Here is a 22,899-nt window from a genome sequence, read left to right on the forward strand (position 1 = left end):
GAAATACCACAACAGGCCTATGCTCTCTATGTAAGCACAACTAGCGATTCATCCAGACAGATTGATGAAAACAACCGTTTCGCGGCAGAAAATAGATTTTTAGAAGCTGCATTCTCGTTGCCCCGATCACCGCCATTACATGGATAATGGCTCTCTGTACAGGCACCCTTTTATGACTACTGTGGTAGCATATTCATTTCTTTCTTTCTTTCTTCCTTCCTTCCTTCCTTCCTTCCTTCCTTCCTTCCTTACTTCCATCCATCCATCCATCCATCCATCCTTCCTTCCTTCCTTCCTTCCTTCCCTTCCTTCCTTCCTTCCTTTCCTTTCCTTTCCTTTCCTTTCCTTCCTTCCTTCCTTCCTTCCTTCCTTCCTTCCATCCTTCCTTCCGCCTTCCTTCCTTCCTTCTTTCCATCCTTCCTTCCTCCCTTCCTCCCTTCCTTCCATCCTTCCATCCTTCCTTCCTTCCTTCTTGCTTTCTTTCTTTCCTTCCTTTCCTTCCTTCCATCTTTCCTTCCTTTTCTTCCTTCCTTCCATCCTTCCTTCCTTCCCTTCCTTCCTTCCATCCTTACTTCTTTCTTCCTTCCTTCCTTCCTTCCTTCCTTCCTTATATTCAAAGAAATATTCAGAATGACACTCTTTTTCAGGCTGCAAACTCATTAATATGTTCTCCTCTTTCAGCTATTGAACTCAATAAAACTATGAGTTATGATGAGTGGTCTAATCTATTTTTGAGTGTAGTACTAGCAGTACTTAATAACAAACACCTACTGCAATACCTCCACAGCTACTGCTCCGCCCGGGGTGGGCTATAGACACATGGTCTCCAATGAGGGGTGCATGGGGATGGCCTGGCAATCACTGACCTGCCCCCCACAACCTCTGACCTGAGGGGGTGGAGTCTCGCCACCACGCCACTATCCACGCCACCGTCCCCACATCTCAGACCCTGAGTTGGCTAAAGACGCAGTTTTCACGGTTGGGTGCATGTGGGTGGTCCGGGGAGCAGTACGCTGTCCTAGACCGGCTCTGAACTGAGGGGGCGGAGTCTCGTCACAACGCCACTATCCACGCCACTGTCCCCACATCTCAGCCCCTGAGTGAGCTACAGACACACGGTCTTCACTGTTGGGTGCATGGAGATTGCCCGGATGTCAGTGCATTCCCCCCGACCTGCTCTGACCGAAGGGGGCGGAGTCTCGCCATCACGCCACTATCCATGCCACGGACCTCACAACACACCCTCTGAGGTGGCTAGAGACACACAGTCTTCACTGGTGAAGGCGGGTAGGTGGCGCGGAGAGGGGTACACTGTCCTCGACCAGCTCTGACCTGAGGGGGCGGAGTCTCACCACCATGCCACTGTCCACGCCACAGACCCCACAACTCAGCCCCTGAGTGGACTAGAGACGCACGGTCTTTACCGGTGGGTGCATGGAGATTGCCTGGTCCGTAGTAGTTCTAGCAGTAGCTGTTACATACAGCTGCAGCAGCTAGCCCACCTCACATTTTCTCCAGGAAATGTACTTTATAGTTATTATTTGTTTATCCAAATGGATTGTCGAGGCTTGAGACACTGGCCATCAGATTCTGTACAGTATGTAGGCTGATATGATGCCCCTAGAGTTTGGTCGTGAGGCTATAATGAGCCCTGTTAGAGAACAGCGAGAGGCGCACACACACATATTAGGACCCCTGCAGCTGTGTTCTACCGAGCCCACTGGCTTGGAGGGGGGGTTCCATTTTTTTTTGCCAGGCTTTGCATTGGACAACTACGCCAAGGTCCTCTGCAGCTACTCTCAGCAAACATGACCCTGGGCATGCATGTGTACACACGCACACACACATGCACACACACACACACACACACACACAAATATAGTGCATTTGCTCCCTCCCCCCTTCTTAACTATAGAAGAATGAGAGTAATAAGAGTGATGAGTGTGTCTCTTTAATTAGGGAGTCCTTACCTACCCCAGGGCAGCGAGGGGCCAGGGGGCAGTAGGGAGTCATGAGTGATGGGTGGGGGTGGAAGATAGAGGGGCGGGGGTAAGAGAGCTAGCGTTCTCCATACCGGAGGGGGCTGCTCCAGGGTCTAACGGCCTCGCAGTTTGAGGCCCACTTTCGCTCCCATGCTGACTCAAGCTCCTATTTTCATCGCCCCGTGGCCTGGGGGGGGGCGTGCGAGCGAGGCTCTGTCCCGAATGTCCCTCTCTCATTAGACTCAGGAGTCAGTCTCTAAACGCTGCACTCAACTACAGACTGAAGACATTTGTCCAGGTTTCTTCTCTAAAACTGGGTGGAAACAATCTGAGAGATTGAAAAAAAAAAGCATTACAGAACCAATCCAGCGTCTTTAGGGCGGCCCTTCCTAGTGGAGGGGTGAATGTTTTGTTTTGATTCTCCACTCCAGTTAGTTCTCGTCATGCTTGTCTTGAGCTGGTTCTTTGTTGGCAGACAGATAAACCCTTGTCCAAAGCCAGAGTGGGTGATCATAGGCTGTAATTAAAATTCTTTCAGGAGGTCTGAATTGACAATGTTTTAGTAGGTTCTATTGGTCATTTCAGGATCTGTGTGTACATGCACTTTTGTGTGTGTGTGTGTGTGTGTGTAAGGTCACACCATCACAGGAAGAAACGTAAGTTTGTGTGTGCGGTGGCCCTGTGAAAGAGCTCTTTGTTGTGTGAGCAGAGGCTCCAGCAGGTGTATTTGATTTGGCCGTCTGGAATGCCCTGCCTCCGGAGCTGTCCCTTCCTCTGATCTCCCTCAGACCGTCCACTTCCTGTTTACTACCTACCCACACACATTCACGCAAAATGCATATTGTCAGCATGATATTTACCTCAACAACACAGGGCGAGAGGTAAATATTTTGGGGGTGGTGTGTGCGGTTTATGTGTGTGTTTGTCTGTTAGCAGGATGACACAAAAACTACTGGACCGATTTTAATGAAACTTGGTGGAAGAGTATCATGTTCGAACTTAGAAGCCATAAAATTTTGGAGTGGACCTGAATCATGGGGCGGTTCCACGTTCCGTTTCCTGGTTTGTCCATTCATTTTTTGGACAAGGAACTACTGTACCAGACCAATTTTCGCAAAACTCAGTGGAGGGGAGTAGCATGGGTCAATTTAGAACCCATTCAATTTTGTTGTGCACAGAGCCACGAAATGCATTCATGGGCTGTGCTGTCTGAGCACCATTTCTAGTTTCTATTTGTGACCCGAATTCTATACCTTTTCAGCAATATCCTAATTGCAGTAATTAAGAGTTTTGTTATCCTTAAGAGGAAGGGTCTGCTCTAAGAACAGGTTGTGATAGGAGGAGAGGTCAGCTCTAAGGACAGGTTGTGATAGAAGGAGAGGTCAGCTCTAAGGACAGGTTGTGATAGGAGGAGAGGAGAAGAACATCAGAATGCTCTAAAAGGACAGCAGGGGATGAGAAAGCCAGGCAGTGAGGGTGTGAGGGAGTGATGGGGGTTGCAGATGGGAGAACCGTTAATCCATGGTGGTTAATTGCACTCCGGGATGGCATGTTGTCAGCAGAGATAAGTTGTCACGTTTTCCACTTGAGCTGAGACTAAACGATTGTAAAATAAGTTATGGGTGTCCTTGGGGCTGGCTGACGTTTCGGGCGCTAAGAGAGGCTGCGCGCGTGTGCACGTGGGTGTGTGTTTGTGCGCCAGCGTATGTGTGTGTGTGTGAGGATGGTCCTTGCCAGTCCCCACCCCATGTCCACATCACTCATTGCTCTGGGTGATATTGATGGCAGCTGAATGTTATTGTATTCTGCCGCTAGTCACAGCTGTCAGCGCCCAGCATGAAAAGTGAAGCCTGCTCCAGTCGCTCACTCCCCCGCTCTCCATCTCTCTCTCTCTCTCTCTCTCTCCATCTCTCTCTCTCATTCCCCCACTCTTTCCGTTTCTCTCTCACTCTCCCTCCCCCCCCCCCCCCCCACCTATCTGATCACAACCTGTCGTCGATACTGCGCGTGATCATACGGCCTGTGCAGACGACGGCGCTGTTACAGTGACATCAGAGCCCCCTGATAGTCGGAGGGGCTCTTCAAAACGCGACACGTCATCTAGCTAGCTACCGTGACCATCGTTGATCGATTCCCTTGTAGAGCGCTGTACTTTAAAAACACACAATGCTACTGTACCTTAGTTTTGAATGGTATCCCCCCCCTCTCTGTCTCATAGACACAGGGCTGGGTGACTCTGTGTGCTCCAGCCCCACCATCTCCAGCACAACCAGCCCCAAGACGGACCCCCCGCCCTCCCCACACGCCAACCGCAAGAAGCACCGCCGGAAGAAGAGCACCAGCAACTTCAAAGCCGACGGCCTCTCTGGTACTGCGGAAGGTAAGTGTCAATGTATGAACGGTCAGAAATGGACTGAACACACCTTAGACATGCTTAAATGCTCTGTTGGACTGTATCAAACGCACTCAGATTCATACTGGTACACACACCTGCACACATACACACACCTACACAGACACACACACACCTACACACACACGCATACCTATACACACACCTACACATACACACACACACACACACCTACACGTACCTACACACACACACGCACACTAACACTCACTGGTTGTCTGTGCTGTGATTGGGAGTTGGACAGATGTGTTTGGGTAGCAGATGTGTAACGTCCATAACAGAGCATGAAGAGACAGATATGTCCCCAATCTTCCCAAATGTGTGTGTGTGTGTGTGTGTGTGTGTGTGTGTGTGTGTGTGTGTGTGTGTGTGTGTGTGTGTGTGTGTGTGTGTGTGTGTGTGTGTGTGTGTGTGTGTGTGTGTGTGCACGCTTGTTTTGGAGAGAGAGAGAAAGAGACCCAGTGCACTTTAAGATGACAGTTTGCTTGATGAAACAATGGGCTTTCCAGCTTGCAACACACAACCTCCTCTCTCCCTGCCCACACACACACACACACACACTTTTTATGGCGATGTGCTCTTTGTGACCTCGTTCTACCCAGGCTGTGTGCATCCCTCCACCATTAGTCAGCACAGGCACTTAAGTGAAATATTATAAATAATCCACAGTATTGAAATCTTTTATCAGCTGTGTCACTTTCATTATTCAATAAGCGATTAGTAACCGTCTCCCAATTTAGCCATTAAGCAGCGGCGCGCAGGGCCACTTGGACGGCTGTCACGCTGGGGGAGGGATGAAGCATCAGCCCTGTCACCCACCAAACGTTATTCATGAGCCCCCCCCCCCCCCCCCCCCCCCCCCCCCCTCCGCAAGCCTCCTGCCCAGGTAGGGCCACCGGCACGGCTAGGTCCATTTCTCTCTCTCGCTCGCTGGCTCTCTCTCCCTCTCTCTCCATCTCTCTCTCTCCTCCCTCTCTCCCTCCCTCTCTCTCCCTCTCTTTCTCTGTCTTTATCTCTCTTTCACTTTCACTCTCTCTCCCTCTTTGTCCCTTTCACTCACTTGTACTATACAGTATATTCACTCTTTCACACATGCACCCGCTTGTTAGAGGCCGGGCAGCCTCAGCTGTCGGAACCCTCTTGTATTTGCCAATATTCTGAGTCTTCCTAGGAAGTCTGACTTCTCATGCACAAAACTTTGCGCATAAGTCCAGTCCTATGCCAGAAGTCCTCAACTTGCATAGGGGGACAATTGTCCTGATGGTGTCGTTACAGCAACAGTCTTAAAGGTGGGATAGGTAGTTTGCTTTTGTCTTTATTTGGTAAAATTGGCATAATAATCTTTCAGCTATGAGTAACAGAAGTGCTCTGAGAATAAATCTTGGATCTTGGATCTCCGTTTTTATCGCTGCCTCTGTATTTTGGATTCAAAGAATTCACCGCGCCCGAATGTATTGACCAATCAGGTCTCTATCTTGCCACACCTACCAGTCATGTTTGGAGGGAGGGACTACATCATGATTGACAGGAGGGAGGGGTGGGTTCTTTTGAAAAAGATGACCAATCGGAGGCCTTGTTGACGTCAAACTACCTACCCCACCTTTAAGTTTAAAACTTAAATGAATCGTAACAAATCAGCAATACGTGCTATCACTTTGCAATCACCACCAACATGTAGGCCCATGTGAGCAGAAACATCCACATGCTTTGACCTGGCAGGAGTTGTGAAGCCCATCACTCTGTTTTTCTCAAAAGCTGTAAAACCTAATCAAACCCTACTCCTCCCACATAAAATGCTAATGCATACTCAGGCATTGTGCTGTGACATGATTAAAAAAATAAAGATTTTTTTTTACTACAAAGGGTGCTCAGAGAGCACAGCGCTCCACCCTGCATGTTGTTGGTGTAATCGAGTTGAAATTGTTAACTCACTTCTCAGTATAAATATAGCACACTTGCACCATTGACGAGTAAGCTTTTTGGTGGTGTAACTGATTATGTTATGGTTTTTATTAGAGTTGGTCATGTATGAACACAACTGAACATACTTCTGTAATTTTTTTCAATCAGCCATTACAGACAATAACAGAAGACATACGTTACAAAACTATATACAGAGATTAAGTCCAATGTTCATTCCTCTGGGGGGTAAAAAGGACAGGCACTAGCCCAGTGTCCATGTCTCTGGGAGGGGCTAGATTCACTTTAAAATCCCATGGGTTTTTTTCACCTTAAAGGGGCCCCTAGCCTGTCTGTCAATCAAAAATATGTTTCTAATAATATATTCATTAAAATAGCCTATTGAATTTATCTTAATTTGTTCCAGCTGAAACATATAGCTATGATATACTGGAGCTATATAAAGTTATTTCTACATAAGAACGAGGACCGGGGATAACAAAAGACGTGTTCTTTATTATAGGGTTAGGACGAGACCAGACTAAACATGACACAGCACTTGCAGGCATCAACTGCAGTTACATAGTCACCAGTAGGCCTAGTATGTGCTAGAACTCCACAACAAATAGTATAGCCATACTAATGTACTGTAAAGACAAATCCCTAGGCTCAACAGGCTATAGGCCTACAGTATTTTCACTTAATTCGCTCAGAGGCAACATGTCATGGTAAAGCCTATAAGCCTAATAATCCAATGTAGGCTACTCAAAAAAAAGTTTAACACATGAAAAAAGACTAAAAATATTTAAATGTAGGCTATTCTTGGAATGTGTAGACTATCTGAACTGTGTTCTTCTTTTCTTCATCCTCACAAATGTCTCAATTAGGCCTACATTGCAGCATTACCAGAATATTATGTAAAATATCGTCGTTAACTTCAACTGAATGCTTTCAACATAGTCACCTGCTATTCTGTGGAATTCCTCCTTCATGGTCAGAGGTTGTGTCCAGAGCAAGGGACACTTTCCTTAGTTATGGCTCTACACACAGTAGCTTTCCCAATGTGTACTGCATCGCCAATGTTATATAAAAAAGACCCTCCCGTTTGCAGAAACGCAGGGCAGCCCTCCGCCCCCCTCCCCAGCGAGGGAGGAGCTGGGTCTGCCCCATGCACCGCCGCCCCCTTTCCCACCAGGGTCTACATCTCCAGGAGTGAGGTGAGGGCGGGGATGCAACGGCTGTCAGCAAGGAAAGCAGCTGGCCTGAACAACATCAGCCCGAGGTTGCTCAAGGTGTGTGCCAGGCAGCTGGATGTAGTTTTCCAACACCTCTTTAACCTCTCACTGAGACTCTCTAAGATCCCCCAAATATGGAAGACATCATACATCGTTCCTCTGCCCAAGAAGGGACGCCCCAATGTGCTCAACGACTACAGGACCGTGGCGCTGACTTCGCACGTCATGAAGGTTTTCGAGAGATTGGTCCTGCAGCATCTCAGGCGCGTGGTCAAGGAGTACCTGGACCCCCTGCAGTTTGCGTACCAGGCCAAGATCGGAGTCGACGATGCCATCATCTACCTCTTCCATAGGGCCTACTCACATCTGGAGAGGACAGGCGGCACAGTTAGAATCATGTTCTTTGACTTTTCAAGTGCCTTCAATACCATCCAGCCCCTGCGGCTGGCTGAGAAGCTCTCAGCGATGCAGGTGGACCAGACCTGGTAGCCTGGACGACTGACTACCTCACGGGCAGGCCTCAGTACGTCAGGCTGCCTCTGATAGCCTGTCGGAGGTAGTGATCAGCAACACAGGTGCACCGCAGGGGACAGTACTGTCGCCTTTCCGATTCACTGACTTCAGCCACAATTCTGGAACTTGTCACCTCCAGAAGTTCTCGGACGACTCCACCATCCTGGGCTGCATCGGTGATGACGGCGACGAGGAGGAGTACAGAGGAGTGGTGAGGGACTTTGTCGGTGGGCGTAGGAGAACCACCTCCAGCTCAATACCAGCAAGACCAAGGAGCTGGTGGTGGACCTACGACGGAAGAAGAACTCCCCAAGGCTCCCTCCAACCCCCGTTACCATCAGGGTGAGGAAGTTGAAATGGCGGACTCGTGCAAGTATCTGGGAGTGCATCTGAATAATAGGCTGGACTGGTCCGACAACACTGAGGCCCTCTACAAATAGGGGCAGAGCAGACTGTTCTTTCTAAAGAGGCTCAGGTCGTTCGACGTGTGTAACAGACTGTTGATGATGTTGTATCAGTCGGTGGTGGCCAGCGCACTGTTCTTCGCCATGGCCTGCTGGAGGAGCAGCGCCAAGAAGGGTGATATAGAGAGACTAAACAAGCTGGTGAGTAGGGATGGGGATCAGTGGTGATTGCTCCTATAAGCCAGGGTAAGCCTGGCTTACCCATACAAATCCAAATAAAACTTGTTTTTTGCGCTTGCTTTCAGTGAAGACGACTTTCAGACTGTTTTTGACTTAAATGCGTCTTGTATTCTGCCATATCTCTTCATTTTCATCCGTGTTTAACGTTTTGGTAGTGCTCCGTCTCCCCCTACAGTCCTCATGAAAATACAGTCCACGTTACGGTCCGTTGACAGCTGTTTTACTAGCTCGTCATTCACTTAACATTGTAGGCCAGGTAAAATGATTCTGGCTTACGGAAATCAAGACCGAATGAAAAATCAACCAATCAAATTAGCCCACACATACAAAACTGCAAAAAATGTCGTCATCAGTCGAAATGCAACCTAATCTGTCATTTGTTAAAATGCTTAAAAGTGGGAGTAGGGTAAGCCAGTTCTCAAAGTGCTTACATTGGAATTCCCATTGACATTTTAACATTGGGACGGTTTATCCAATCAAAACTTGTCATGACTGTCCCGTCATTCACGTCACCTGTCAATCACTTTACCCACTTTAACTATCTAGCTAGCATCAATGAACATGGAAAACGGAGATCTTGAGTGTTGAAAGTTGATTCCAAAATGAAGTGGATTAAAGGACTATGCTCGTTTTTGACAACCTGGACCTTATTTACGACATATTATAAGAAGTTTGACTCACCCAGATCACTTTTGTGTTGTTCGGAGGCCTGTAGAAGAAATTTAAAATCCAGCGCGAGCCAGTATATCCATGTAATGGCGGCGCACGGGGCATAGGGAATGCAGCTTCTCAAAATCCATTTTCGGCCGCTAAACGGTTGTTTTCATCAATCACATTGCATGAATCGACAGTTGATATTCCTCTACGCGAGCCATTCTTTCGGTTTTCAAATACGTGGTCTGTAGCCACTGTAATATGATCTTTACAAGCCTCTCCCCCACTTGCTCCAGCACGCATGCGCACAGGCCAGCGCGCAGCCTGCTATTCTCCGGCTCACATTCTCTGCGCTACGATCGTAGTTGGTGCCGAGAATATTGTCGTCGTCATTCGTCAGCAACAATCCGATCGTAGCGCAGAGAATGTGAGGGAGCATAGCCAGTGTAAAGATCATATTACAGTGGCTACAGACCACGTATTTGAAAACCGAAAGAATGGCTCGCGTAGAGGAATATCAACTGTCGATTCATGCAATGTGATTGATGAAAACAACCGTTTAGCGGCCGAAAATGGATTTTGAGAAGCTGCATTCCCTATGCCCCGTGCGCCGCCATTACATGGATATACTGGCTCGCGCTGGATTTTAAATTTCTTCTACAGGCCTCCGAACAACACAAAAGTGATCTGGGTGAGTCAAACTTCTTATAATATGTCGTAAATAAGGTCCAGGTTGTCAAAAACGAGCATAGTCCTTTAAATGAGTTTGGGTTACGATATAAGGTTGGTCTTTTGTGATTAATTAGCAGTTGTTATGGCTGTGCATTTTGCTTTGTCTAGATTTAATCAGCACTCGAGAGCGTGAACTTTGCTTCCTGGAGCGGTGGGCTAATAGGGCTAGTAGCCTAGTAGTAGCCTAAACACTGATTAGTGAAGTAGGGGCATAGGCTATTCAGTGCTGTGCCCTAAGGGGGGTGTATTGTATCGTCCTGTCATTCCTCTTCGTGTTGCTTGGCTATTGTCATATAATGGCTATGTAGCTTATTTAGTGTGTCCCTAAAAGCTTGGTTGTTTCTGCCTAAATAGTGTCCTCTTATTCGCTCGCTCTATATAAAAATGCCACTGCTCAGCGCCCTTCTGGTGCTGTGAAACCTCCCATCAGGGCATGCTTTGAAAGCACACCCCCAAAGAAATCGTGCGTTGGTCCTGGCTTACCCGGTTCTGGGACCCACCAGGCGCCACTGATGGGGATCATTCAATTTTTATTGATGTTGATACCGTTATCGAGTCTGCTTAATGATCCGGGTCCTTATTGATACCACTATCGATACTTTTCACTCTTGTGAAATGAAGCCAAGCACTTGACCATTTTGCACGTTCTGCCATTTTCGCAACAAGCAAACTTGTGAACGAGTGTGCAAGGCAATAAAATAACAGCGGTTGGCATGCAATTCTATTGAATTCAAAAACTTTATCAATCATATGTTTATGCACCACGATCGGACAGGACGTATAATGTGGGTGACCAGACGTCCCAATTGCCCGTGTCAAGCCGGTTGTACCGAGAAATATCTGTAGAATACTAGTTTTCAACATTCACTGCCAACGGGTTTAACCACAACATAATGTGATGCTTGTTAACAGTGCTCACATGACATTTATCAAGTTAATATGATCTTTACGTCGGCATTCCTACCTACAAGAATAAAGGTGTAGCCGAGTGTGTGCAGACCAATATGTTGCTTGCTGGGAAGCTGTCCATGATGCTGAAACTGAAATACTTGTATCATTCTGAATGAAAACGCAGGTGCATTCAAATTCTGCGAACATAGCGAACATTTGCGAATGTTAGCGAACTATTTTCCGTTAACTTTGTGTTCGCCACAAACGTTTGCTAACAGAAGCTAACAGTCTGGAGAGGTAGTTCGCCAGTAACGGAACGAGGATCACAATGGACCCAGGCTTACTGGAGATGTGCTCCCAGATGGGGATTGTTTTGATTTCGGTCACAAAACCCTCAACTCTACCAGTGGCTGGTTCACTAGATGGGAAGCAACACTGTAGCAGTGGAACAATATCGAACATCTCATCATCAAAAAATTAATCAATGACAAAAGATGCCGCAGCAAGTACCCCACTTATCCGAACCCAACGGGACCGAAGGTCGTTCGTATCTCTGAAATGTCCGGATGACTGAAACTTATGTTAAAATGCACCAAATTCAATAAGTGGTATACTTGTTTCATATAGACTCATAATTTCGAAGGACTGGAGTGGCCCTGCCCCCCAGAAAAGCAATTCGTCTAGAACCCATGTGAAAAAATCATCTTCCAGACTGTTAATACTGTTATTGCTTCTACTCTCTGGCAATGTTAACATTAATCCTGGTCCAGAGCGTTTTTCTGCTTCTTTGCAGCTTCTGCCAACTCCGTATGAGTTTAGCTGTAGGCAAGGGCTGGGTTTTCTGCATTTTAATGCTAGGAGTCTAGTGCCCAAATTAGATATTTTCAAGACCTGTTTTTTAGTTGCTAAGCCTGATATTGTAGTCAAGGTCAAGGTCAAGGTCAACTTTATTTATAAAGCACGTTTAAAATCAACCGAAGTTGCACCAACGTGCTGTACAATATATAAAATAAACTAAAACAAAAAACAGAATAAAGTGCACATAATCACAGAACAATAAAAGGACAGGACACAAAACAGGACAAGTGATGTAGGCTATCAGGCCTCAAAAGCCAGTGAAAACAAGTGCGTTTTAAGCTGAGACTTAAAAGTAGTAGTTTCTGAAACCTGGGTAAAACCGACCGCCACTGACAATGTTATTCACATTGATGGTTATAATGTTTTCAGAACTGACCGTAAGGGCAGAGCTGGTGGTGTTGCAATATACACTGCTGAGAATTTACAGTGTTCTGTCCTTCACTCGATTTCAATACCAAGGCAACTTGAGTTTCTAGCTGTCCAAATAACTATAGCAAATGCTCCTCTCACTGTTATTGGCTGTTATAGGCCTCCCTCGGCCATCAAAGATGCAACCACAAGCCTTACTGAATTGCTGTCTAAGTTTTCTTCTGAAATCATCTTAATGGGTAATTTAAACTGGGACTGGCTGAGTGATAAATCTTCACAATTTAAGCAGGTTTGTGATTCTTTGAATTTAACTCAGCTTATTGAAAGCCCTACTAGAATAAACCCTGCCAAACCCAACAGCGATACCCTTATAGATGTCATTCTAACAAATGCAGTTCATAAATATGTGTCTGTTGGTGTTTTTCTTAATGATATCAGCGACCACTGCACCATTGCTTGCGTTAGGAGCACTAAGTTGCCCAAAGCCAAGGCCCTTATTGTGCTCAGGCGCTGCTTCAAACACTTTTCTGAGCAGGCTTTCCTACATGACCTGGCGGAAGTTAAATGGCACCTTACAGCGTTAATTCCATCTGTCAATGATGCTGTCCATTTCTTTACAGATCACTTTTTACTAGAGAATTAACCAATCTTATTCATGATCGAAATAAGCAATGGTCTTTAGCCAGAAAGTCAAACACTGCTGATGACTGGCTTCTTTTTCGTGTCCTCGGAAATAAATGTTATTATTAAAAAAGCTAAAGCCGATTACTATCTGAGTTTAACCACTGATAGTTCTAACGACCATTCCAAGTTCTGGAAAACAATAAAATCACTCCAGAACAAGAAGGTTTCTAGTCTTCCACAAAAACTAAAGTTTTTGATTTTGCTTCCTTCTCGGTCTCTGAAGTCTTACACGGTTTGCAATCAATTGATCCTAAAAAGTCTGCCGGGCCTGATGGCCTAGACCCTTTCTTTTTAAAAATTGCAGCAGAGATTATAGCACAACCAGTTACTGATATTTATAATCTGTCCCTGTCCACTCATACGCTGCCAGTTGTGTGGAAGCAAGCTTTTGTATCGCCCCTCTTGAAAGCTGGTGATCCCACTGATTTGAATAACTATCGACCCATCTCAAATCTTTCTGTGTTTTCAAAGATTCTTGAGTCCTTAGTTTCTGCTCAGCTAAAGCTTTTTCTAAATTCACACAACATCCGTAACCCTTTGCAATCTGGATTCAGATCAAAGCACAGTACTGTGACTGCCAGTCTGAAAGTCCTATATGATATTAAGGCTGCTTTGGATAGGAAATCTTTTTGTGTTGCACTGTTTATTGACTTAACCAAAGCATTTGACACTGTAGATCATCACATTCTGTCTAATGTTTTGACGGTGTCTTGTTTCGGACACAATGCCATTAGTTGGTTTCAGAGTTATTTAGCCGACCGTACTCAATGCGTCAGGTTGGGCAGTACTGTTTCTGACCCTGTCACCCTGGAGAAGGGAGTTCCACAGGGTTCTATTTTGGGGCCCTTGCTCTTTTTATTATATGTAAACAATATTTGTAATCAGATGCAATGTTCAACCTATCATATGTATGCTGATGACACTATTGTGTACTCATGTGCTCCTCTGGATATTGCCGTTTCCAATCTAAAATTGGATTTTATCACACTGCAGCATGCACTTCTTGATTCCAAGCTGCTTTTAAACGGTATGAAAACCAAAGCAATGCTCTTTGCTCCTAAGTCTGTGTCCTCCTGCCTCTCCATTGACACCCTTGACGGTGTCTCTGTTGAGTTTGTCGACACATACAAATATCTGGGCTTTTGGCTGGACAGAAATCTAAACTTTAAACATCATATTAAAGCCCTAACTAAGAAACTGAAATTTACTCTTGGCTTCCTTAAAGACTTAAAGCTTGTTTTTCAACATCTTCTCGTAAAAGGTTGGTCTCTGGCTTATTCCTGTCCCAGCTTGATTACGGCGATACCATCTATAGATTTGCCTGTCCCACTGTTTTGGCCAAACTTGACCCACTCTACCATGCTGCACTGAGATATATATCAAACGCACCTTATAGGACTCATCATTGCACACTGTATAGCCTAACTGGATGGCCCTCACTTACTATGCGCAGGATGCAACACTGGTTTATATTATTGTATAAGGCCATTTTAGGCAAGCTCCCTCGGTACATATGTTCCAGTTTTGTACCAGTTTGTGACTCTCACAACCTCAGATCCAGTGCCTGGATACGGTTCCAGGTACCTGCTGTGCGGACTGAGGCTGGAAAAAGGAGCCTTTTTTATTCTGGTCCTTGGTCTTGGAATGACCTTCAGTCAAGCCTCAAACTGATGGCACTTATTCCTTTAGCCAGCTTTAAACTGAAATTATCAGAAGTCCTTACCACCAGCTGCTCATGTAGTAATATACCTTAATTTCTTATTGTTCCCACGTGGTCTACGCCTTTTGTATATTTAGTTGTGTTGTTCTCTGTATTGTATATGTCCTTGTGTCTTTCTATGTAAAACTTTGCTGCCTTCTTGGCCAGGTCAGTATTGTAAAAGAGATTTTATCCAATGCTTTTTATCTGGTTAAATAAAGGTTAAAAAAATAAATAATAATAGCAATAGACCGATAAATACCCTACTTTGAAAATTGCAATCAAATAGCCCACTAAACTCATATAGCCTAGTCTATAATAGGCCTACAGTAGCCTATAATAAAATAAACTAATTTCCATATGAGTGCGTGCTTTGGACAAATACAGTACTTTATTCTCAAATGAGGCCTACGCTGCATCGATAGGCTACTGTATTCGCAGAACAAAATGGTATAGCCTAAAAAAAAAAAAACGTTAGAACAATTAAAGCACATGATAATCAATAAATAAATAAATGAAATGACAGACAAGTTGTTGTGTCTTAGGCTATCGTAGCCTAAAAGAAAGTCTCTAAAACAACCGATGTAGGCTAACGTGGCCTAGGCTGTAGGCTATTATTTAACAAATACAGTAGGCCTAGTAGGCTAATCTACATGCTCACAACACGTATGTGTTCCTGAAGTCCATTAACTGGGAACGAAAAATGACTCAATGCTCCTCTGCATCAGGTTGCTGACGCGCTTTCTGGCTACCAAGGAATGCTGCAGACTCGTTTGCGTTTTGCGCTCGACATTTTCCCGCTTTAGAGTAACAAAGAAATGAAACGTGACCCATGCAATATGTAGGTCTACATACAGTTATGTTTTTATTCACAGTAGGATACGGTACATGTTTATTATGACAGATTTAAATGCAAGTAAAGTACTGTAATGAAAATCCCACCAGTAACCAGATAGCAGGCAAAAAAAAAAAAGCCTGTCCGGTAGACCGGGAGGTTCGGATATCTGAAGTTCGGATGAGTGGGGTTCTACTGTACTGTCTTCTTGAAGCCATTTTATGTGTAGCCTAACGGTAATTGGAACATTGTTGCATTTATGCGAACTATTTGGAACGTTCATTAAAAGCCATTCAAATGTTACCGTTTGGAGAAAACATGTTAACTCTGTTAGCTGAATTTGAACGCAGCCCAGGTTTTGGTGCTCGAGAATTCTCTATATATATGCCTACTTGTGCGTTTGCATGAACGTGCAGTAGCCTAGCCTACACTTTTGATTGTCCTGGTTAAAATGGTCACTCGACTGTAGGCTCAATAGCAGACCCGATAAGCTCCGACCTTATTGATTACCGGGTCTTGATAAATTTGGAACCGGGTCCTTTTGGACCTGGATTTTGATCCCCATCCCTACTGGTGAGGAAGGCCAGCTCTGTGGTGGGGGGAAAACTGAACAGCCTGGAGGAGGTGGGAATGAGGAGGATGGGGGACAAGCTGCTGTCCATCATGGAGAACCCCTCTCACCCCCTCTTTGAAGAGCTGAGCCGGAGGAGGAGCTGCTTCAGCCACAGGAGGATCCTGCCTAAAATTAAGACTGACAGGTTCAGCAGCTCCTTTGTCCCAGCAGCCATTAAATGGTTTAACAAGTGCCATTAACTTGCACTTTGGTACATGCTCATATTGTGGTATGTATAGTTACAGTGTATGTTTATATTTATGGATCTATGTTGAGGGACCTATGGATCGGAGTGTGTTTTTTTTTTTTTTTTTTTTTTTTAGAACTTGAGTATATGTTTATATTTATGGCCTATTATTGTATTTATTATGTATTATGATGCATTCTGACTGTAGATTATATTTTATTTTGGGGCTTATAGAGATGGACAGTTGCCTGTGTTTTAGTACTGCACATTAGGGCTGTGTATTGGCAAGAATCTGACGATACGATACGTATTCCAATACAGGGGTGACAATACGATATATTGCGATATATTAGGATACTATAAGCAAGGCAATATATATTGCGATTTTTCCCCAAAAAACAATCTAGGCCTACTACTTTTTGAAAAACCCATAGCATAAAGAACACACAATGTAATGCATAAACAAAAACAGTTTATATATATATATATATAAATAAATGCTAAATGCCTGCTACCATCTAGCGGCCGGAGGCTTAAATACAACATCAAAACATGTCACCACGTTGAAATATAAAAATCGATACAGTGCTTCAGAGAATTGCTACAATATTGCATCACGAAATATCGTGATATTTAAGTATCGATATTTTCTTACATCCCTACTGCACATACTGTGTTATCCTCGACTATCTACTCCCATACTTTCTGTGTGGCTGTGTATGCTGTCTGTATGCTGCTGAAAGAAATCGAATTTCCCCCTTGGGGATCAATAAAGGCTATCGTATCGTAATTTGTTCTGATGTAAGAGCACGGCCACGATGTGAATTGTGTAGTCTAATAATAGCGATTTCAGGCCGGAAAATGTTATTTAGTAGATACATACTGGAGTTTGCGGAAAAACGGTAATGTTATTAGATAATCCTCTGGGAATGATGGGACATCCCATCGCAATCTTAAAATCCTCTCCCGGTGAAACATGCGTGCATTTAAAACTTGACGAAGTAATGCGCTTCCTCATCTGGTAGGGAGAGACGGGGAGACAGTCTGGGTTTTTAGAGTAAACCCAGAGTGAGTTACCATGGTAACTGACCCACGCTGTCAGTGAACTCTCTCTCTGTGGAACGGGTTTGAATTGCCCTGCTTTCTCGAGTTTGATTTAACTGTCTTCCTGGAACGGAAAACCCAGGCTTTCCCTTATTTGAGGCTTAGCGAACTCAGGATTTTCACTAAACCCGCTTTCTGGAATACCCCCCTGCTTTCATGTGCTTCAATTGTTCAACTCAACCCGCCTGCCTTTTTTCCCCCGCCGCAATATATCCTCTAGGGGAACCCACGCACTCTATGCAAATTACGCTACTGGGTAGAAGGGCACTAGTCCTGTGTCCATGCCTCTGGGAGGGGTAGAGGGACACTAGCCCAGTGTCCATGCCTCTGGGAGGGGTAGAGAAGCACTAGTTCAGTGTCCATGTCTCTTGGATGGGTTCTAAGTAAGGGATAATCAACGAGTAGGTGTGCGTTAAACGGTTTTAAGGCACGACGTGGAGGCGAAGATTGCCTCCGCAAAGTGCCTTAAAACCGTTTAACGCACACCTATGAGTTGATTATCCAGCTTATACCATGACCCCACATGCCAAAGACAAATAAATATGTGCCATTTACTCGCATTTTCTACATTAAAATATAAAGAAATGTTATTTATGTGTTGCTCATTGCTCAGTTTCATTATAGTCCCTCACTGCTAAATCACGTTGCTATAGAATTACAAATTGAATATCATATTTCCTGGAGGAACAGTGATGACATCCAATAGTTAACATGGGCTTGGAACCGTAAGTGAAATGGAAAGTGTCCGTTACCTTTTCGTTCAGCAATGTCTCTCAACCCTGGATACGACCTAGCAACCAAACAATGAGCCAAGCAACCCAAACTAGCTAATTCCATAGCCTACTGTACCTATATATCTATGACTGTAGCTACCTGATATTGCTAGATAGCAATGAGCGAAGTGTAGGCTACTGCATATTTGCTGTGCAACATATAAATCGTCCAGCTGTCAAACCTAGTTGCCAACAAACAATGTATGATAGCCAGACACCTGATTGTCCTCAACTCCAAAAGTGTTGTTTTCATGTCATGGTATATCATTGTCAGTTGTATCTTAAGTTCATTGTGAGTTGATTTGCGAGGACGGAATGTGTAATATTATTATGTGAAGCAACTGGGTATTAGAGAATGTGACATAGCCTACAACTGACAGTGATAGGCTAACGTTATAACACGAAGTGAAAAAAACAGTTTTTGATTTGGGGACAGTGAGGTGTCTGGCTATCATAAAGAGTTTGTTGGCAAATAGATTTGACAACTGGACAATGGATGCGTTGCACAGCAAATATGCAGCATCCAACACCTCGTTCATGGCTAGCTAGCAATGGCACAGCAGGCTATGGGATTAGCTCATTTGGTTTGCTGTCAAAGCCGACACATTAATTTAGATTGGTAATTAAACTTCAGCCGAACTACGTGTGCATTTACACGGTTTTAACGCATGTCTGCTGGCCAATCAGAAAAGAGTATTAACCCAGGCCATGGTATAAGTTGGCTTATGCTACATCCCTCCATTGACTTTTGTGAAAACCGTTATGGTAGTTTTTGTATAATCCTGCTATGTGACGGATAATAATGTTTTTTTCATTTGCTTCAACACTCAAATTAAAAAGAACACATAGTTAGGGAAACCTGACACTCAAGGGGTAAAACCTCAGCCCAGATGTGCAGGTACAGTAGCTTATGATTTATATGTAGGCTAATACCACAGGATCCAGGCTAAGAAAATGTAACTTTTCCTAATACATTGTTTATCTGATTTAGTTTTCATGAATCATATATGATTTAGTTTTACATGCATAGAAACATAAGACAATATTGGGCGTAAACAGAAAAAAAAGAAGAATGGATATCTAATACCGAACCCGGGAACAGAACCGATGCATTGCTAGACTGATACATTACCACTCGACCACCAGCGGTATAGTAAGCCCGGCAGAAGAAGTAGACATAAAGGGAAGGAAGTTGGTCCAAGTATGACAAATGTTTTCTTTTAATTTGTGTATCCGCCCAGTGATTCTGATCCACACCAAAATTTAATGTGTTCTAACTTGGCCCATGCTACACCCCTCCACCGAGTTTCATGAAAATTGCTCTGGTAGTTTTTGTATTATCCTGCTATGTGACGAATGAACGAACGAACGAACGAAATAACGCACGACTGAAAATATACCCTCTGCCAGCGGTCGCTGGGTGGAGCCAATTAAAGGTTTAAATTACGGTCTGGGCAAATACATGAGCACACCCTCATGTATATGTCATTGTCTCCGTCTTCTTCCTCCTCTTATACCTCATGCACACTTCCTCATAGTTTTTTTGTATTGTGGTAACCCAGGGGACAGGGAATACCACATATGCCAAAATGTCAGTGGCACACAGAGACAAGGGAAGTAAGTTGCAGAAAATAGCCAGAGGTTGTCTCTTTAATAAACTTAACTTAGTGTTACAAATGAAAGATCTCAAACAAACTCCACACACGAGGCAACATGCTTTTTGCCTTACCCCTCTTCTCCCAGACTTCTTCTGGCCTGGGTTTTCCAGTTTTTGGTGCTTGATTGCTCTGAGACAGGTGTGGACAATCAGCCCAGGTACAGTCATTCAGCTGTGGGGTTCTGGGAACTGCAGTCCCACAGCTAGCGGCCACTTTGTGGCACAGGCGGCCATTTTGGGCTGTGAGGGCCCCGGGTTGCCACAGTATTCTGTCAAAATCCAATCATGTTTTCATGTAAAACAAAATGTGTGCTTATCCTGCTCAGTAGTTTGACTGAACCAATTTCAACCAATAATATGACATCCGCCCTCAATCTTCAACTTTCAGCAACACACAGCTAAGATTCATTATTTGGCTTAGTTAGCAACAGCATTGCATGTCTTTGGCTGTTCATATTACATTAGTCATTTAGCTGAAACTTTTATCTAAAGTTACTTACATAATCGCATTTAACATAGGAAGTTAGTCTACTACTATTCACCAGAACTCACAAGTGCATCTCCTTTCTAAACAAGTGACTAAGACTATAATCTAGTGCTTAAGGTAAAGTGAAAAAGTAAATAACGGAAAAAAAACAATAGGTGCTTATGAGGGACAACCCTGGTAGTACTTCTTGAAGAGGTGAGTTTTGAGCCTATGGTGAAATATGAGCAGTCCTGGGCAGTTCACTGTGTGGCCAGGACAGAAAAGAGCTGTGGCCATGTCACAACCTCAAACCTTGTTCCATCTCCTAACTGTAGCAGTTAACAAGAAAACATATGCATGCACCAGTTTGTGTATATATGTGTACACCTAGACCCTCATGTATTTGTCATTTGTCTCCGTCCGCTTACTCCGCCCGGCCCCGACCCAGTGCTGCGCAGCAGCTATAATCTTCTGTTTCTCTTTCTGCTGAGCTTGTGTGTCAGGCAAAAACAGATTTGCAGTCTGCCGTTGTCTCTTCATTTGAATATAATAATATGCTCAGATGTTAAATTATTTTGTATTTTTTTGTTGTTGACAAAAACAATTGTGTTTGTGCGTGTGACTGAGGATACATCCTGATTGCTCCTGAGGTGGACTGCGGTGTCGTGTATGATGGCCTCCTTAACTAAACCTGTCTTACTCTCTACCTCTACTGTTTCTCCTCCTCCTCTCCTAGAAAACACCGTCTTTCATACGCGTCAGTCCTGCCACCCAGCCAGACCGTCCTCTGCTAGGGTTCTGCTTCCCCCTAGACGCACACACACACACACCTGCACAAGCCCGGCAATTACCACACCACCAGTCTCTCTCCCGGAGCAGTCCTCGTTAACAAACCAAGCCTCTGCTCTGATAGCAGGGCTCCGTGCTGTGAGGGCGCTTTGAAACGGGATCCGGGGGGGGTAACAGAGCCTGAGATGGAACAGAGGTAGGCCTCACACGACGGCCAGCTGCATCCACAGCAGTAAGAGGAGGACATTCCTGTTAGCAGAGATGCCAGAACAAACGTCTCTCTCTCTCTCTCTCTCTCTCTCTCTCTCTCTCTCTCTCTCTCTCTCTCTCTCTCTCTCTGTCCCTCTGTCTGATAGATCTGACGGTGTCTTTGATCAGGTCCTTAGAATGTGGAGAGGGTGTTTTGACTGAAGGCTCCTAATTCAATAAAGTTATTGGAAGATTACCCCTTCCTCGTTCTCTGTCCCCCCACCCTCCGAACCCCCTCCACCCCCACAGGCTGTTTGAAGTGACTCCTCTATCTCTGGGTCATTACAAGCTAGTGACTAGTGAAAATAGTTTGGGCCCGCACAGTACCTGTATTGTTGGACACTTAAATGACCGATCTTAGAGATCTGCGCCCCTGAGGTCAACTTGTGTCAGTAGGTCGAGCAGGTGTGACATAGGGGGTCCACTGTAGTGTGGGGTCTCTGGTGGTGACATTCCAGATCACGGACAGCATGCAGAGGACACAAACGCACACACACACAATACACACACTTTAAGACTCATTTGATGTCGGATAAAGCAGTACAAAGTGTTCAAAATGTATCTTGAGTTCATGGACATCTCCCAACACACACACACACACACAGCCACTGAAAGTATTAGGTAAATCCCAGACTACTGTGTGTTTGCTGGAGATGAGCGTAGGTGCTGGAAGGGCAGATAGGCTGAGCCAGGTACAAGCAGTTTAACATTTAAACCCCGACATCCATTACCAGACCCACAACCTTTCCTATGCAGCAGGAGACTGAATGATTGTATCCCCCACCCACCTCCCTGCAATTGTTGTGTGACAAATGTTTCCAGTAGCCCGAGGGCTCAACAAAATAACAGTGGACATCTCATGTGGAGGGGAGGCGATGTGGAAGAGGGCAAAATAAGCATGCGTTTAAAGAGTTGAGTGAACCTCATTAAAGAAGGGGATATCAGAGGGCAGCGCCGTCACAGACAGGGGCGGGGCTGCACACAACCGTCTGGGTGGGAGGGGCGCTACCCGTGTGTGTGTGTGTGTGTGTGTGTGTGTGTGTGTGTGTGTTTGTGTGTGTGTGTGTGTGTGTGTGTGTGTGTGTGTGTGTGTGTGTGTGTGTGTGTGTGTGTGTGTGTGTGTGTGTGTGTGTGTGAGGGAGATAGAGAAAATGTTAGAATGTAAAGACAGTCAGTCCACCAAACCCAAACCATGAGGCAGCAAGCTCTGGAGATGGACACCAGCCCCCCCTTCCCCACTCACTTGGGGACATGTGGGAAAATGTGTCTAGATGGCGTTGATGGTGGTGTCACAGACGTCAGGTTGTTTGAGCATCGGTGTGTGGGTGTGAGTGTGTGTACAGTGCATGCATGTGTATACAGTGCTGTATTGCTTTCACACATGTTCTTGTCCCTTTTCCTCTGTATGGTATGGAATCCGACACAACTCAAACGTTGAACTCTAAACAGTAGTTCAACTCCCTAGTTCCCGCTTCATCTGGTCAAAAGTACAGAGTTCAGCTCATGCCGTCCTGTCCTCGTCCCTAGTCTCCATTATTATTTACTTGTAAAAAAGAAAAGAAAAGAAAAAGGGGGACGCGAACAATCGGCGGGAATATTTTCCAGGTTATTAATGTTGTAAAAGGGTGCGAATAATATGGGGAGTAATGACCT

At 44.9% G+C, this 22,899-nt stretch overlaps 1 protein-coding gene across 2 annotated transcripts in view; it reads left to right on the forward strand.

Moving 5' to 3' along the window:
- Positions 1-22,899, forward strand: part of agap1 (ArfGAP with GTPase domain, ankyrin repeat and PH domain 1) — a 342,978-nt gene that overhangs the window by 294,922 nt on the left and 25,157 nt on the right. For both annotated transcript variants that reach the window (XM_084446818.1, XM_084446819.1), the window contains one exon: positions 4,201-4,362. In XM_084446818.1, coding sequence (XP_084302944.1) covers positions 4,201-4,362 — 162 coding nt within the window. The remainder of the gene's footprint in view (positions 1-4,200; positions 4,363-22,899) is intronic.

Source organism: Borostomias antarcticus (assembly GCF_949987555.1).
Source record: "Borostomias antarcticus genome assembly, chromosome: 12".
NCBI lineage: Eukaryota > Metazoa > Chordata > Actinopteri > Stomiiformes > Stomiidae > Borostomias > Borostomias antarcticus.